Consider the following 14,579-nt stretch of genomic DNA (forward strand, 5'->3'; position numbering starts at 1 on the left):
ATGACTTTCCCTGTGTTCAGACAACAAATATATCTTTGTCTTGCCCTGTATCCCATATTTTGTCATTGTATTTGACAAATCGCTGCTGTCTGTGAAAACCTCATAACTCACATTCTAGTGATTTTCATGTTTTGGAGGACTGCATCTACCATAAATCTCTTAAAAAAAATCCCTTTGGATAAACTCGAGGCTGCTGCTTTTCTCAGCTCTTGAAAAGTTGACATATTGGAGATAAGAGGTTTTCACCTGACAGCAACCAAGTGACCATTCAAAATTTTACTGGGCCTTTATTTAACCAGGCGAGTCAGTTAAGGACAAGTTCTCTTGATGGGGAATGGAAAAAAACAGGGCAACAAGCCAAGAAGGCTAGCAGTTCACAGAAGGCAACAGAAGACATAATAAAAGCAAAAGACAGTAAAACAATAAAGGAGCATGGTGAAGACAGTAAAGTAGCACAGGGACTAAATACAAATACCACCAGCAACAACAATGAAACCGCTAAAACCAATCCAAACAAAAGGAGAAGTTGGTGTAGTCATTTTCATGAGAAACAGTTGCAAGTGTGGTTCTCAACAAAATGAATGCCTTTAGTGCTGAAACCACTAAAATGCTAACTGGTTAAGCCAGCTAATGAAAGCTGGTTGCATGATGTGACACATTTCCCCACACTGGTTTTGGAGAGTTTGGGTATAATGTTAGCCTGTCAGCCATCGTTTTGCCTTTTTGATGTCACTATGCAATGAAATTCCTGATATGATATACCTATGATATTGCTATGATAGTCTTATAGGAGCTTATAGCTATCACTATCCCTATTCCTATGTTAGCTATAATATTCCTATAGGGACTTATCACCATAATATGGCAATAATATTCCTATAATAATCCTATAGGAACTTGTAGGTAGCACATTAATATTCCTATAATAATCCAATGGGATTTACAGGTATCACTATATCCTACACCTATAATACAGCTATAACAATGCTATAGGAACTTGTATGTATCACTATAATACCCCTATAGTATTCCTATAATAGTCCTATAGGGACTTAATAGTCTTGCTGTGATGTGTAGGTCTATATCCTTTTAAATTTAAATATAGGTGATTATTGTAGCCACGGGATTCCTATGAGCATGTCTGGAAAAAAATAGCACATTTCATAACATTAATCATTGCCTAGCAGTTTGCCCCTCCTGTCTGAAACGGAACATTTCCTGAAAGTCCGTTAGTGCACATTAATGAGTTTTTTCGGCCGTCACGTGCCGCGAGGTGACCCTGTGATCCAATTGGGAGTGTTTAATTGGACTGGAGTAAAGGAGACAGGCGGTAACGCGCTCCATTGTTTCATGTAGCTCTTCCGCGTGACCACGTGTTTTTTTCATTTTTTTTTTCCCCCCATAATTTCCATTTGATCTAAATATGTAAGCCCCGTTTCCTCCTTGCCTATCGCCTCACGCTGGCCTCTATCGCGGTGTCTATTTGTCAGATATGGTAGTGAGAGCACAAATCGGAGAGGCCAGTGTGTTTCTACCCGCCCCTCTCAGACACGTTGCCCTAGGAGAGGCTGCACGGGCTGGATCATGGGCTGGATAGGATGCCTGCTCTGGTTTCATGGTTTCACTCCATCAGTCAGCTCAGCTCAGCTCGGCACGGCTGGATGTCCTCAACTCACCGAGCCGGACGGGAAACACACTGTTCACTTCTGGTAGGCTAAGTGATGGGCGCGGAGCTGACGGGTCGGTGCTGCTATTTCTGACACATTTAGATACATTTTTGTTATATGTATTTTTTTTCTCTTTCGTCAAACTCACCTGGATTATTATGAGAATATCGGGCCATAGAGAGGAGGCTGCGCAAAGACGACTGTAGGATTTTGGAGATGATATTTGTGATTTAAAACAGCTTTCCACTGTACTGTACTGTACTGTAGCCTACATACGAGACGGATCGGATCAGGTAATTCCCTATGTGCTACGATTTAGATACTGTGTATTGTATTGTATTGGGTGGTAAAATTGTAGCAATTAAGTTCCCGCAGTTCCCCGCATTTTATTTTTTTATTTTTTGCTGTGTCGTTGCATTTCAGCAAACGGCTTCCAGTCCCTCTGGTGTCACATAGGCTATGTATATATATAAACCTCTTTATGGGTTTTTCGATTGGTTATATATCGGGACAGGTGAAGTTGGATATTTGTATTTACAGGCCTTCTCACTTGTATCAGCACTCTGTGTGCATGTGAACTGGCAGGCGAAGGGAAACAAGTCCATGTGTTTGGATTTTTTTTTCTTACATAATGTTGGACGACCTGCCCATTTGGTGGAGGCTGAGCAGGGTTATTTAATCTATTGTCTTGTTTATTCAGTCATTTTAGGGCTCTGTTCTGACTAAACAGACTACAATAGACACTGATATGCCGGATAACACTGCAGCTTTACCCAAATGACTGCCTTTTACACTGTAGCCCACATTAAACCTAGAAATAAATAAAATGTAATGTAATGGTTTGAATTCTGTCGTCATTGCTCAACCATGAGAGCATGAATTGCTCCTTGTCATCTCTTCTAACAATTTGCTAATTCATCTGCCAGTTCCCCAAGCCTGTGACTGAACACCATGATGCTGAGCATAATTACTGACAGAGCCATGAGTATATAGCTGTCTAATGTGTTTATCCATGGGTTAGACTCAGTCTTTGTCCAGATGGTGGCAACGGATTCTTAATGCATATTGGTTGAAATGTGGTTTGTGGAAAAAATTACAGTTGTAAATCTAACAAGCAGGTGTTTTGATGACTATTCAAATACACAGAAATTATGTTACACAATAATACATATTTATAGGTGGAGTGTATTTAAAATATTAGGCCTACAAGTCAGCTGAATATCCACACATGAAAAATGGCAGATTTCTCAGTACGTTTCTGGCAAGCTCTTTAAAATGACGTGTGTTTGCTGTGTTTTGGTTTCCAGGTCCGCGATGCTCTCTGCTGGCTAGGAGTCTAGGTTCATCATGTCGACCTCGGACTCGGATTACTCCATTGACTGGCTCGCCAGCGATGAGGAGGACTATGATAGTCCAAACGGATTAAGTCCTCAACACACGGAGGCACAACCGCCGCCGTCGTCCACCACGTCCTTAAGGGAATCTCCTGCAAACCGCATCCGCTCTGCGCCGACTCAAAGGAGGGATGATGGCTGTGACTGTAAAGATGGAGGCCGCTGTGGGGGCGGCGCCGCTGACCCTCGCCCCCCCCTGGACCCTCCGTCAGCCACTCCAGTTCAGGGATTTACCTATGTTGGCCAGCAGAAACCTTCCTGGGCCTGCTGGACTTCTTCAGAAGGCGCAGTTACCGCAAAACATCATCAGATGAGGAAGAGAGCACACAGTCCTGGTTTTGAGAGACTCTGTGAAAAGCCCAAACCAGAGACTGAGAAAGAACTGTTTTCGCAAAAGGTGAGGGGTTTTCTCTTACAATGCCTCCTTCTGAACCCATTTTCTGATCCATGTACTGTGGACACATGCAAACACACACACACACACACACACACACACAGAGGGGGGTGAGAAACTAACTTTTCACTTCAGTGAGGGTCCATGTCCTTCACATCACTATAACTATGGTGTTAAAAGAAAAATCCACCCTAAAACACTTAAACACTGTTAGAAATCAGCTGTTATTAACTTGCATTTCTGGGTCCATTTTGTTGTTCGGTGTGTTTCTCTTATACCTGTGCATAACTGGCCAAACGTAGAAGATGTGACATCACATCCAGATATTTCCAGCAGCTACAGTGGAGTGAAAATGTTTCAGCGATATAAAACATCAGCGGTAAACGTCAGGTTTTGGTGTCAGTCCCTCAGAATCAAAGAGCGAGGGCGTCTCTCTAGAGCCGCCATTTTGCACCAAGAGATGTTCAACAATCATACAGGGAGAAATCCATCACAGAAGAGGAGAGAAACCAGAAAATAGACCAGAATGCAATGCAGCCACAAGACTTCTTGTCTTTCTTTTACGATGCTATCACTCTCACTCTGTCCATCTGCATGTAAAACCCTCAGCTGAATGCAACAAGTTCACACCCGTTTTCTGGGAGTTGTCAAAAGGCATTCTGGGAATTGTAGGAAATCAGTAACTGCAGTAGAAGTAGACAAGGCAGGTTGAGGGAGAGTGGGTTCACCAAAAAAGTAAATGACAACACTTCAACACAAAATAACTCCTGGAATGCGCTGAACATCACAGATTGATGATATAACAGTGTCAGAGGGTCTGGAGGTGGATTTTCCAGGTAGTTTCATGCTGCCGGGTCTCATGTATCGCCCTGCCACCTGGTTGCAGCTTTGCAGAGTGAGACTCATGGATGAACGCCACAGAGCGACAGCTTGGCCAGCCGTGCGTGAAGTTGTTGATTGCTATCAGTTTCTCCATTAGCATCTGTCAGCTGTTAATGGGAACCTCTTATTGAAGGGCCTGTGGGCATTTACTTTCAATGTTAACATGGAGCTAATGTCACCTAGTGGGAGTGGGTGCAAATGGGTAATCAGTCACTTAGACGTAAATCAATAAGTCAGTGGAAAATTGAGAAATTCAGCATACTTTCATGTGTAATTAATTCGCAGCAATACACGCTACTGGGCTACAAGGGCTCTTCAAGGGTTTTCTCCCACACACTTGTCATACTCATTATTCAATTAACTGACGTCTGGCTGATTATGTGACTTAGGTGCCCAGTTCTAGGGCTGCAATAAGCAACGCTCTGCTATGGACGGGTGTGCTTAAGTGGCTATTTGAAAGCACTTTACGTCGTGCGGCACCGATACCGTGAATGGCTAACTAACCGGATTACCTGTCCCACACAGTGCGTGGAGCTGCAGTGCTACGTCCAGCCGCTGTCGTCCATCCTGCGAGGCCTGAGGTCGGGGAGGTACTCCGAACGTAAGTGTGGCTTCTAATCCCAGCTTTCCAATCCCCTCGCTCCACCGCTCCGCCTGCCTCTTGAGCGCCAGTAATAGCAGCACAGACGGGCTGCTGAGCGGCGGCGTGTCACCAGCCGCTCTGCACACATCACACTGCTAAAGATAGGCAGTGTGAGGTGAGCTGTGTGAGGATGGTTGACGCAAAGCGGAGCAATTAAGATCATTTCACTGGAAGACTCACACACATTTTTGTAATTAAAGTCACATTGAAATTAAAAACAATTTATCGTTTTGCATTTCATAATACACGCCTATTTAACAAAACATGCTAAAAAAATATTATTTTTCTATCAAAATCTCATTACTTTTCCTTGCTGCAAAATGTTGTATTAAGTTAAGTGCCGCCCCAACATCCTGTTTCACCTGGAAATACATCGAATTCCAGAAGCAAGATGTTCTCAAAATGCCACTTCATCGTAAATTTAAAGGATAATACCGGTGCTTTTTTTTTTAAGTTTGTGCCATGCAGGATGCCCCTCTCCTTTCCATTATTCCTGGTGGTGTCTGCACACAGTCAGCATAGTTGGAAATATTCAATATGTATTGTAAATATATATTTATATTTTAAAAACAGCAAAAACAATCTAATCTAATTAGATTGACATATCTAATTACACACGGCATTACAAAATGATTGGGAGAAATGTAAAATATACATAGACAGCAGTAAGTGGGCTGTAACTCTAAATGACACCGGTTTTCTCCATTAATTCATTCATTTTAATCTGGTTAGTAGTTCAAAAAAAGTTCAATCAAACGTTTCCTCTCAATTCATTGAAATTCATTTATAAAGTATTGAATCTCAGTGTCCAGAAGGTGTTCAGTGCACACTGCGAATTACAGTGGTCCAACCTTGAAAAGAAAAACAAGCATCAAAGGCCTCAGGAGTCATTTAGCATCCTTTTAACCTACGACTGTTGCAAAGATGAAAGACCGGATCAAAGACGCTCTGTTGTACCCACCGTCTGTGAGATATGGGCTTAAGAGAGGAGCTGTTTTGCTCTGCTTCATGTACACTAATGGTCCGGTGCCAGATATGAGAGTGGGAAATATGTGTGAAGATAAGTTGTAACCAGATTTTGGCACAACAACCTTCCAACGTTCAGTCTCAACCTTCCACAAGTTGAAGGATAACACTGGTGTGTTTTGTTAAGTTTGTGCCAACAGTCCAGGTTCCTCTCTGTTTCTGCACACAGTCAGCATAGTTGCAGATATCAGCGCTCCTTTTACTCCCTTCAGAAGAAGACATTTGCGTCTTTGTTAGCCGGGACAGCAGTTAATTTCAAGCTAGGTTTGACACCGTAAAGTTTGTAATGAGTAAATGGAAAAAAAAATCTGGGAGAAATGTAAACTAGGTGTAGACAGAAGGAAATGGGCTGTAACTGTGATTCTCCTTTAAGGGAGTCAAGCTGTTGTTTTGTGTGTGTGTGTGTGGCCTCGTGTCGTCAAGGCATCAAAGAACAGAGCTGATTATCAGAAAGATATAGAGGAGCTAGTAATGGGTTGCGTGTTTCGATTCAGAGCCACTGCATGTGCTGAAGCCCACGTGCCTCCTCTCCTCTCTCCTCTCGCTCAGTACACATTTCTCTCTTTTCTCCCACAGGCCTCAGCAGTTTCCAGGAGAGCGTTGCAATGGACCGTATCCAGAGAATAATGGGGGTCCTTCAGAATCCAAACATGGGGTAAATACCTCAGAAATACCTCAGCAGCTTCTTTTTCTGACCTGCCTCACATCCCAGTACACTGCAGTGGCAACAACAAGCCAAAAAAATCTTCCTTTCTTTCTTTACCTTCACATTCTCTGATCATATTTTGGGGTTTTTTACCCTTTGCATGTCCATATCACTTCAGTGGTCACATGACAAATGAGCAGCTGTATCACTGATTGAGCAGGGTCAGGGATGTTTATCAGGGAATATACTGTACAATGGTAAGGAGAAAACAACCAACAGGTTTCATGAGATGTAAATGTAACAGTGAGGTAGTGTTATTTTTACTGTAACATACACTCACCGAGCACTTTATTAGGCACACCTGTACACCTGCTTATTCATGCAATTATCCATTCAGCCAATCATGTGGCAGTAGTGCAATGCATAAGATCATGCAGATACAGGTCAGCAGCTTCAGTTAACGTTCACATCAAACATCAGAATGGGGAAAAAATGTGATCTCAGTGACTTTGACTGTGGCGTGGCTGTTGGTGCCAGATGAGCTGGTTTGAGTATTTCTGAAACTGCTGATCTCCTGGGATTTTCACACACAACAGTCTCTAGAGTTTACACAGAATGGTACGAAAAACAAAAAAACATCCAGTGAACGGCGGTTCTGCGGACAGAAACGCCTTGTTGATGAGAGAGGTCAGAGGAGAACGGCCAGACTGGTTGGACCTGACAGAAAGGCTTCAGTAACTCAGATAACCACTTTACAACTGGAGAGCAGAAAAGCATCTCAGAATTCAACACAGCGAACCCTGAGGCAGATGTCACTTTGGTAGCCGGTTGACACTGAGCTGAAAGCTGATACCTACCCAGTATTAGTAAGGTGTTCCTAATAAAGTGCTCAGTGAGTGTATATTAAAACAGTTCAGGCAAACTTTGGGGGAAAAAACCCCCGGAAATGTTCAGAATCTGTTTTGTCGATGGACTCAAACCCAAAACATCACCAGTTGATGCGATGGGACACACACAACTTCACACACAAAAATTCCCCACCTAAATAGATTTAAACTGTAATTTCAGAACGCTTACAAATGTCTCCATATGTATTTATTTGGCATCGTTAGAAAGACAAACTTTAAGTGAATTTCCGTCATTTGTTCCCTCCCGCACCGTATATTCTTCCTGGACTTTCTGTGACCTGTAGGAGTGTCAGGGACATAAAGTACGACTGTGAGTTACTTGTAGGATCCTCCCACTTCAAACAGGACTGTATACTCAGATGTTATGGAACTGTGTCTAGTAGGGCTTGGCCATAATTTTTCAGGGCTTGTTCTCGCCTCCTTTGATGCCAGATGGGCGGGGTTTGGCTCGCAGAAAAGTACAATGAGTCCCGTGAAGCTTGACAATCACAGGAAAACATTTGAAGGTCAATTTACTACACTTTTCTGTGATTTACAGCTTACCTGACTCTATCTGAACTGTCCAGATGCAGTAAAGTCGTGTGGCCACTCCATGCTGATTACAATAAATGGCAAGAATTAATTGTAAGCACTATTAGGCATCCTGAGGGAAAATTTCAGTAAATTCAAGCTCCTGTGAATGTCTTTAGGACTCTTCTGCACATTAATTTCTTTACCTACCTAAATAAACATCGTATAATGTGCAAATACAATGATTCTCTAAGTTCAGAATGTGGCAGTTAATTCTCACATTAAAACAAATTCTCTAAAGATCCGAGTATCCTGAACATTTCATTTTTCTAAATATCGTTGCTGTTGGGTGAAAACTGAAAACTCTCCAAAATGTCAAGTTTTCAGGAACTAAGACGAAACAGCCTTGTTTTTTTAGCATGACCGCCAGGCGAGTTTTGAGTTTATCCAGAAGGTTTTGAAAGGGTTTCATAAGCCCAAGGGTCGCAGAATCTTCTCAACCCATAGAGGAGCATCCAATCCTTCAATTAAAGTTACGAGGACATTTAGTAATATGCTAATAGGCAAGTGCATACATCCAGAATCTGAATGCATGAATCGTCCATAATCACTTCATGAATTGTGACTGTTGTTTCAAATTTTTCATGCAATGAGTTATCATTACCATAGGCACTCGGAAAGTGCAAACCTCCACCAACGCTGAATAATTCTCCAACTTGCTGTTACACCCACAGATATCATTCCTATCGCTTAAAGTTAAATAGATTTCTTGACCCTGACACTCGCCCTTAGGACTGGGAATCAAGTCTCTGTCTCTGTTAGTCTCATAGCTATGGCTTAGAAATGATAGTCATGCAATGGCAGAAATCAGATCCAGATCCACTAAAAATCGAATTAATTGTTCCTTGGCCCACGGCCGATCTGTCCACCAAATTTAATGGAAATCTGTTCATGTTTTTGAGATATCCTGCTGACAGACAGACAGACACACTAACAGGGGAAAATAAAGTAATGAGTTCAGAACCTGAAGATATCTTGAACTGTTTCTAAATGATATTCTGCTGGTAGTAAAGCTTCTGTAAGCAAATTATTGATATCTCATGCTGTAGAAGGTTACCATGACAAGATTTGATCAGTGTCCAAGGGATTAGTAACAAAAATAGTATTTTTTTTTTTTTTTTATCATTTATTATGCTATACTTTATCTCTGTAAGGGCTACTAGGCAATGATTTTCTTGTTTTTTCACTCCAATCAACCAAAAGCAAATGGCTGGAGGTAGATTTTTCCTCGCCACAGTATGCAGCCGCTGCAGACGACTGAATTCCTGGCAACCAGACTGGATTCACGGAAGCGTCCATCCGTGGGCCAGACCGTCTCCTATTGATCAAGTCTCTAAACAATGGGACTCAAAGCACACAGTGGAACTGCAGCACTGTTTCAAAGCCCGTTTGACAGATGAAAGTGGAGGCACCATGTAATATTTTATTAAAGCTGCATGATTTTTGAAGCAGTTACCCTCCACCGAAGAGGTTATGTTTTCACGAATAGTAGTTTGTCTGTCAGAAAGATATCTCAAACACGTATGAATAGATTTCCATGAAATTTGGTGGACAGATCGGCCTTGAATTTAGTGGATCCGGAAGAAGATTATTGTTTTTTAACCATAACTATGAAAAAACTGAGATAGAGACTTGATTCCAAATTGTCAGGGGATGTTTTCGGGGTCAAGAAATCTATTTAACTTTAAATTTAAGTGAACAGAATGATGCCTTCGGGTGGAGGTTTGCGCTCTCCAGTGCCTTCAAGTCATTTATGTGTTTTAGAAAGTGTTTTATAAAGCAGCCAAGCAAAAGCATTAAGTGCCAAGATTACAAACGAGGAAATATACTATCACATTCAACTCATGACTTCATTTTCCATACATAAGGAAGAGAGCTGTGATATCAACTGCAGGCCAGCTGTCTGCTGCGTTAGCCAAGAAACCAACTCGCCTTCTCCCACAAAGCAGAGTACATATTTTGACCGTTGTTTTTTAGTACACCACATAAAATTGAAATGTTGGGCTATGAAATGATCCTCTGTGTTTAATGCACAGTTATACATTTGTACAAGACACAGTTGCACATTTGCATCTGGGCTGGACCACACATGGAGAACTGCAGTGTAGGTGGCGTCTCCTCAAGAAATGTGGGACAAATGCTGCTTTCATGTCGTGTCAGATTTACTATAAATGCGACCTGCCGACTGGGAAAAAATGTTTTACGTCAAACTCTTGAGTGGTAACTCCAAGTAGGACATGTGGGATGTTTTGTGGGGCTGATATCTCCCACTTGGCGTCACAAATTGCTTAAGTGTGTCAACACATGCAGCAAACCTGGCAGCAAATGGCAGTCCAAGATAATAAAAATCCAAATTATCTGTTATATTGACAGGAATATAATCAAACCTACTTACGAAAAGTGAGTAATGTCTGCTGCAGTTCATTTATGGTTCATTATAAATTCATAAATTATTTTGGTTGTGGGCGTTTCCAACGAGAAACACGTGAACGCCTCCAAGTTGTAGCAACAAGATGATCATCCTGTTCTTTCTCTTCTTCTGAAATGACGTGAATGCGTCGTAAATCCCAGTCCCCCCCCCTCTGTCTGACGTAACACACTAGAGACGGGGGGGGGTTAGCTTGGCTACAGTAGTTCTGTTTTAAATCCAACTCGTAGCTGTGAGCAGTGGGCGAGGCCACTACGGACCGCTTCAGGGCTTACTGCGCTATTTATAGCCAGTGAATGGAACGAAGGCCTTCCCCCGCTGCCACGTGTGGGCCGGAGCATGTGTGTAGAGCAGCAGAGCAGCTCACTACAGTCACATTTCTCATGTGGAACTGAACATGCTCTGCTTGTCCTCCTCAGCAGACATCATATGCTGCACGTATGTGGATGTGTGGCGTGCGCAGATAACATCACACAGACGGCAAGGAATGCAGATGCACGCAGAATAGCCTGCGTTTCCTCCCTCTGAGGCTTTTATTTATTCAATCGCTGTGCTATCTCATGTTGTCCACCAATCAGATAAAGCCAGGGAACTGAATGTGTTGGCAGTGGCTTTATAAGGCTTATGTAATGGCCATTGGCTAGACATCCCTAAGCCATCTGAGCTGCTGGGTGGTTTGTCTCTGAATGCCGTTTGCTCTCTGTAATCTGCCATTGAAAACTCTCCGGTTAAAATGTCAGTCCTCATTGACAGGCAGCTGATTTAGGCGTGCAGCCTCAGGTTTTGGAACAACAAATGATATCACCTTGTCCTGTCAGCAGCACATCATTCACTGACCTTGCTGTTTTTTTTTCCTCTTCTAGTGAACGCTTCCTCAGCATTATTCTGAAAATAGAAGAAATGCTTCAGAGCTGGTTCCCCCACGTAAAACCAAATCTGACAGTCACCCAGACAGATGACAGCACTCCGGCTAAGAAGCAAAAGGTAAATGAATAAAAACAAATCCTGTGTCCTTAAAAGGTAATGTGCTGTTTGTTCAGCCAGTTAGGGTAACCTAACTCCAGTGTTGAGAAGGGAGACATAAAAATGTCAAGTTGTCCGCCAAAATGCAGGAAGAGGGTAGTGAAGGTATCGCAGTGTATTTTTATGGTGTTGAGGAATTGTCGATCATGTTTTCCAAGGACAACAGGCTGCAGTCTGACGGGACGGGTGAGTGTGAGGGGAAGGACGGCCTCACACTTGCATACAAGAATGTGTTGACTCCTTGATACATAAATGGGACACTTGGAAACTACCATGTCATCACAATCACATCCAACCAATGAACTAGAAGGCAATGCTGAACACACCCAAAGACACCCAAAGACATCATTTCTATCAAATTATTATCAAATTATTAACCCTGCAAACATGCCCTTAGGATTTGGAATCAGGTCTTTTTCGCAATTCGTTAAAAACATTAATTGTCACATTAAATCACAGAGCCAGATCACCACCAAAATCAAATCACTTGTCCCTTGGTCTATCTGTCCACCAAATTTAATTGAAATCCATTCATAAGTTTTTGAGAAGTCGTGCTGACAGACAAGCTAGAGGTGGAGCACAAACCTCCACCAACACTGAACAATTCTCCAACTAGCTGCAGCCTCCTTGACAGTTCACGTTTATCGTTTTGTCTTCTGGGTTTGATTTCCTGACAAAATAGCATGTGAATTCGACGCCGTTTAGCAGCCGACTTGGAAGAGCCAGATGTCGGACTTTCCCACCAACACATGAACGCAGCATAATTGTTATAGCTAAAGACCGAAAATCGTCCCATGGTGTAAATCCCAGATCTAATCAACTGGTCCTTGGGCAAAGGCCGATCTGTCCACCAAATTTAAGCCACAACTTTTTGAGATATCTCACTAACAGACAGACGGAGGGGGAAACAACCTCCTCGGCGGTGTTAAAAACATTCTGAGGAAACGCTGCTGGGTTAAATCCGTGTCCAAATACATGTAAAAGTGGTGTAACATTATTTAATGTGGCACAACAAGCTGATGTGACCCTTCTGTTTCTCCAGCAGCATCATACCAATGCCACCCCACCTCCGTCGCTCCTGTGCTCCTCTGACATCGACCCGGCCTGCAGGGCGGCTGACGTCCCGCCGGCGGGCCCCTGCTCCGCCACCCACCTCAAGTGGCTTCACACCTCGCCCATCTGCTCCCTCAAGATGTTTGAACCGCCGCCGCTGGGCCGACCCGCCGCTTCTGCGTCGTCGCCGCCGCCTCCTCCTCCTCCTCCCGCGCGCTGTAACCTGGAAGTAACCCAGGACAACGCCGTCTCCTCCAGCACCGACTCGCAGAGCGGGCCCCTCCACCGCCCCGGCGCACACCCCCGCCTCACCCAGGGGCCCCTACCCTTCAAGATCAGCTCCCCTTGCCTCGAAAGACTGCTGCAGGCGAAGGAGAGCATCATCGCCCCCAGAACTATGGGAGATGGTAGCACAAGCGAGCGGAGCTGGTTGTCCTAGCTGCAGACTGCGGGACTCAGAACAGTGTGTGTGGACGTGGTGCGTGCTGTAACTACTATGGTGAAAAATAAAGGCTGATCTGGGGACAGTGAGGACAGACCTGGGCGGGACAGGACCTCATCATGCAGGCTGGGCAAGGCTCCCACAGAGCCAAGCTAAAAGCTCAAAGGTTGCTGAAGGGCCTTAACAAGCATGTTTTGAAGTCATCTAAGTCCAATTTTTGTTATCTACAGCTAATGCGTGCACACCGCTCGGATGTCAGGTCAGCCCAGATGGGTGGAGTGAAAAAAAAACAGGCCACCCGGTTAAAAAGAAAGTGGATTTGACTGCGGTTTTGATGACAGCTGGTTTTTGGGGACATGCCTGTTCAAGAATGATTGCCTGTGTGAGCAAACATGGAACTCTAGAGCTTGAGCTTTCACTGGTTGTGTTTGAGTTGGACAGAAGTCATCGTACGACTCCAAAGGTTGAAACAATGTTGGCAGAGGGCATTTACTCAGATGTATTCCCTCAACACAAGACTGAGCGAACACAAAGGGAATTAAGGCAGGAACAATGTGTCTGGGTCTGAGTTCTTCTGAAAACATGTCAGCGGTGGTCTGCCTATGAATGCACATTACTTTATGGAAAGACAGCTGTAAGAGCTGAATACTTTGACTGTTACTTTGTTGATCCGCTTCTCCTTAGGTTTTTAATGATTCCTCTACCTCATGCTGATACCATGCCATAGTTTGACCGCATAACACACAAAGACATCCAGCATATCGTCGCTGTCAGGTGAAAAATGAAAATGTTCTTAACATTTTCATTTTCGGGAGGTTTTCAGCTTGACCGCCGTGCATTTCTGAGTTTATCCAAAGGGGTTTGAAAGGGTTTTATAAGCCCAAGACCGGTAGAATTTTCTCAACCTGTAGAGAGCCATATACTCCCTCAATTTAAGTGACAAGTTAAATTTGTTACAAGGTTTTTACATAACAGCGATATACTGTATATGCCTGATGTGCGATTTCCAGACTCATGACTTCCAAATTACAATGAGAAGAATTATATTTGGTCACCAACGGCGCCAGTGCCTGCAAATTAATTATGACGCTGTCCTGAAACAGAACAATTACAGGGACCCAAGAGGGACAATAGAGACCAGAAACATCTCCTGCCACACCCAGTTTAAGTCAACCAATAGCTCTTGCCAACATTGTCCTACAAAGAGACTATGAGATAGTGTGAACACACTGCTTATCGATGTAGAGAAGTTTTCCTTTGTGTACATATTTTTTTTCCACAATTTATTTACCCCCCAAAAGATGGCCTTTGTGATATTTTATACTTATGAAATAAATGTGATGTCTGCTTTCTGAAAGGAAGTGTTCTGCTTACTTTTCATCATTCCTTTTTTTCAGGACAGTTTTGGTTATCCAACAAACCTCAGCACAGAAGCAACAAATCAATTTTGAAGCATTTATTGTGTTTTTTGTATGCTTTAGGAAACTCGGCATAGGCATTTAG

The 14,579-nt window shown here is 43.2% G+C and overlaps 1 protein-coding gene across 3 annotated transcripts; it reads left to right on the forward strand.

Moving 5' to 3' along the window:
• The first annotated feature begins 1,464 nt into the window (after positions 1–1,464).
• Positions 1,465–14,503, forward strand: LOC139660896 (circadian-associated transcriptional repressor-like). 3 transcript variants are annotated; one of them, XM_071539165.1, is made up of 6 exons: positions 1,465–1,960; positions 2,975–3,458; positions 4,863–4,938; positions 6,583–6,661; positions 11,422–11,542; positions 12,624–14,503. In XM_071539165.1, exons 2-6 carry the CDS (start codon positions 3,015–3,017, stop codon positions 13,071–13,073), a joined length of 1,170 nt encoding a protein of 389 aa, XP_071395266.1. In that variant the 5' UTR covers positions 1,465–1,960; positions 2,975–3,014; the 3' UTR covers positions 13,074–14,503. The 3 variants fall into 3 exon arrangements, with proteins under 3 accessions (XP_071395266.1, XP_071395268.1, XP_071395267.1); XM_071539167.1 differs by having other exon boundaries at positions 12,627–14,503; XM_071539166.1 differs by having other exon boundaries at positions 1,465–1,709.
• The last annotated feature ends 76 nt before the right edge of the window (positions 14,504–14,579 follow it).

Source organism: Centroberyx affinis, unplaced genomic scaffold (assembly GCF_046629955.1).
Source record: "Centroberyx affinis isolate AG114_WGS23_722 - 3 ecotype Tasmania unplaced genomic scaffold, CSIRO-AGI_Caff_v1 ptg003418l_1, whole genome shotgun sequence".
In the NCBI taxonomy this organism is placed as follows: Eukaryota; Metazoa; Chordata; class Actinopteri; order Beryciformes; family Berycidae; genus Centroberyx; species Centroberyx affinis.

What these genes read in the sequence shown, in the direction of transcription:
- LOC139660896 (XM_071539165.1), top strand. Translation starts at nt 3,015, where the DNA reads ATGTCGACCTCGGACTCGGATTACTCCATTGACTGGCTCGCCAGCGAT. An exon ending in GTCGGGGAGGTACTCCGAAC is followed by an intron (nt 4,939 to 6,582) that starts GTAAGTGTGGCT and finishes TTTCTCCCACAG; the next exon opens with GCCTCAGCAGTTTCCAGGAG. An exon ending in CTTCAGAATCCAAACATGGG is followed by an intron (nt 6,662 to 11,421) that starts GTAAATACCTCA and finishes TTCCTCTTCTAG; the next exon opens with TGAACGCTTCCTCAGCATTA.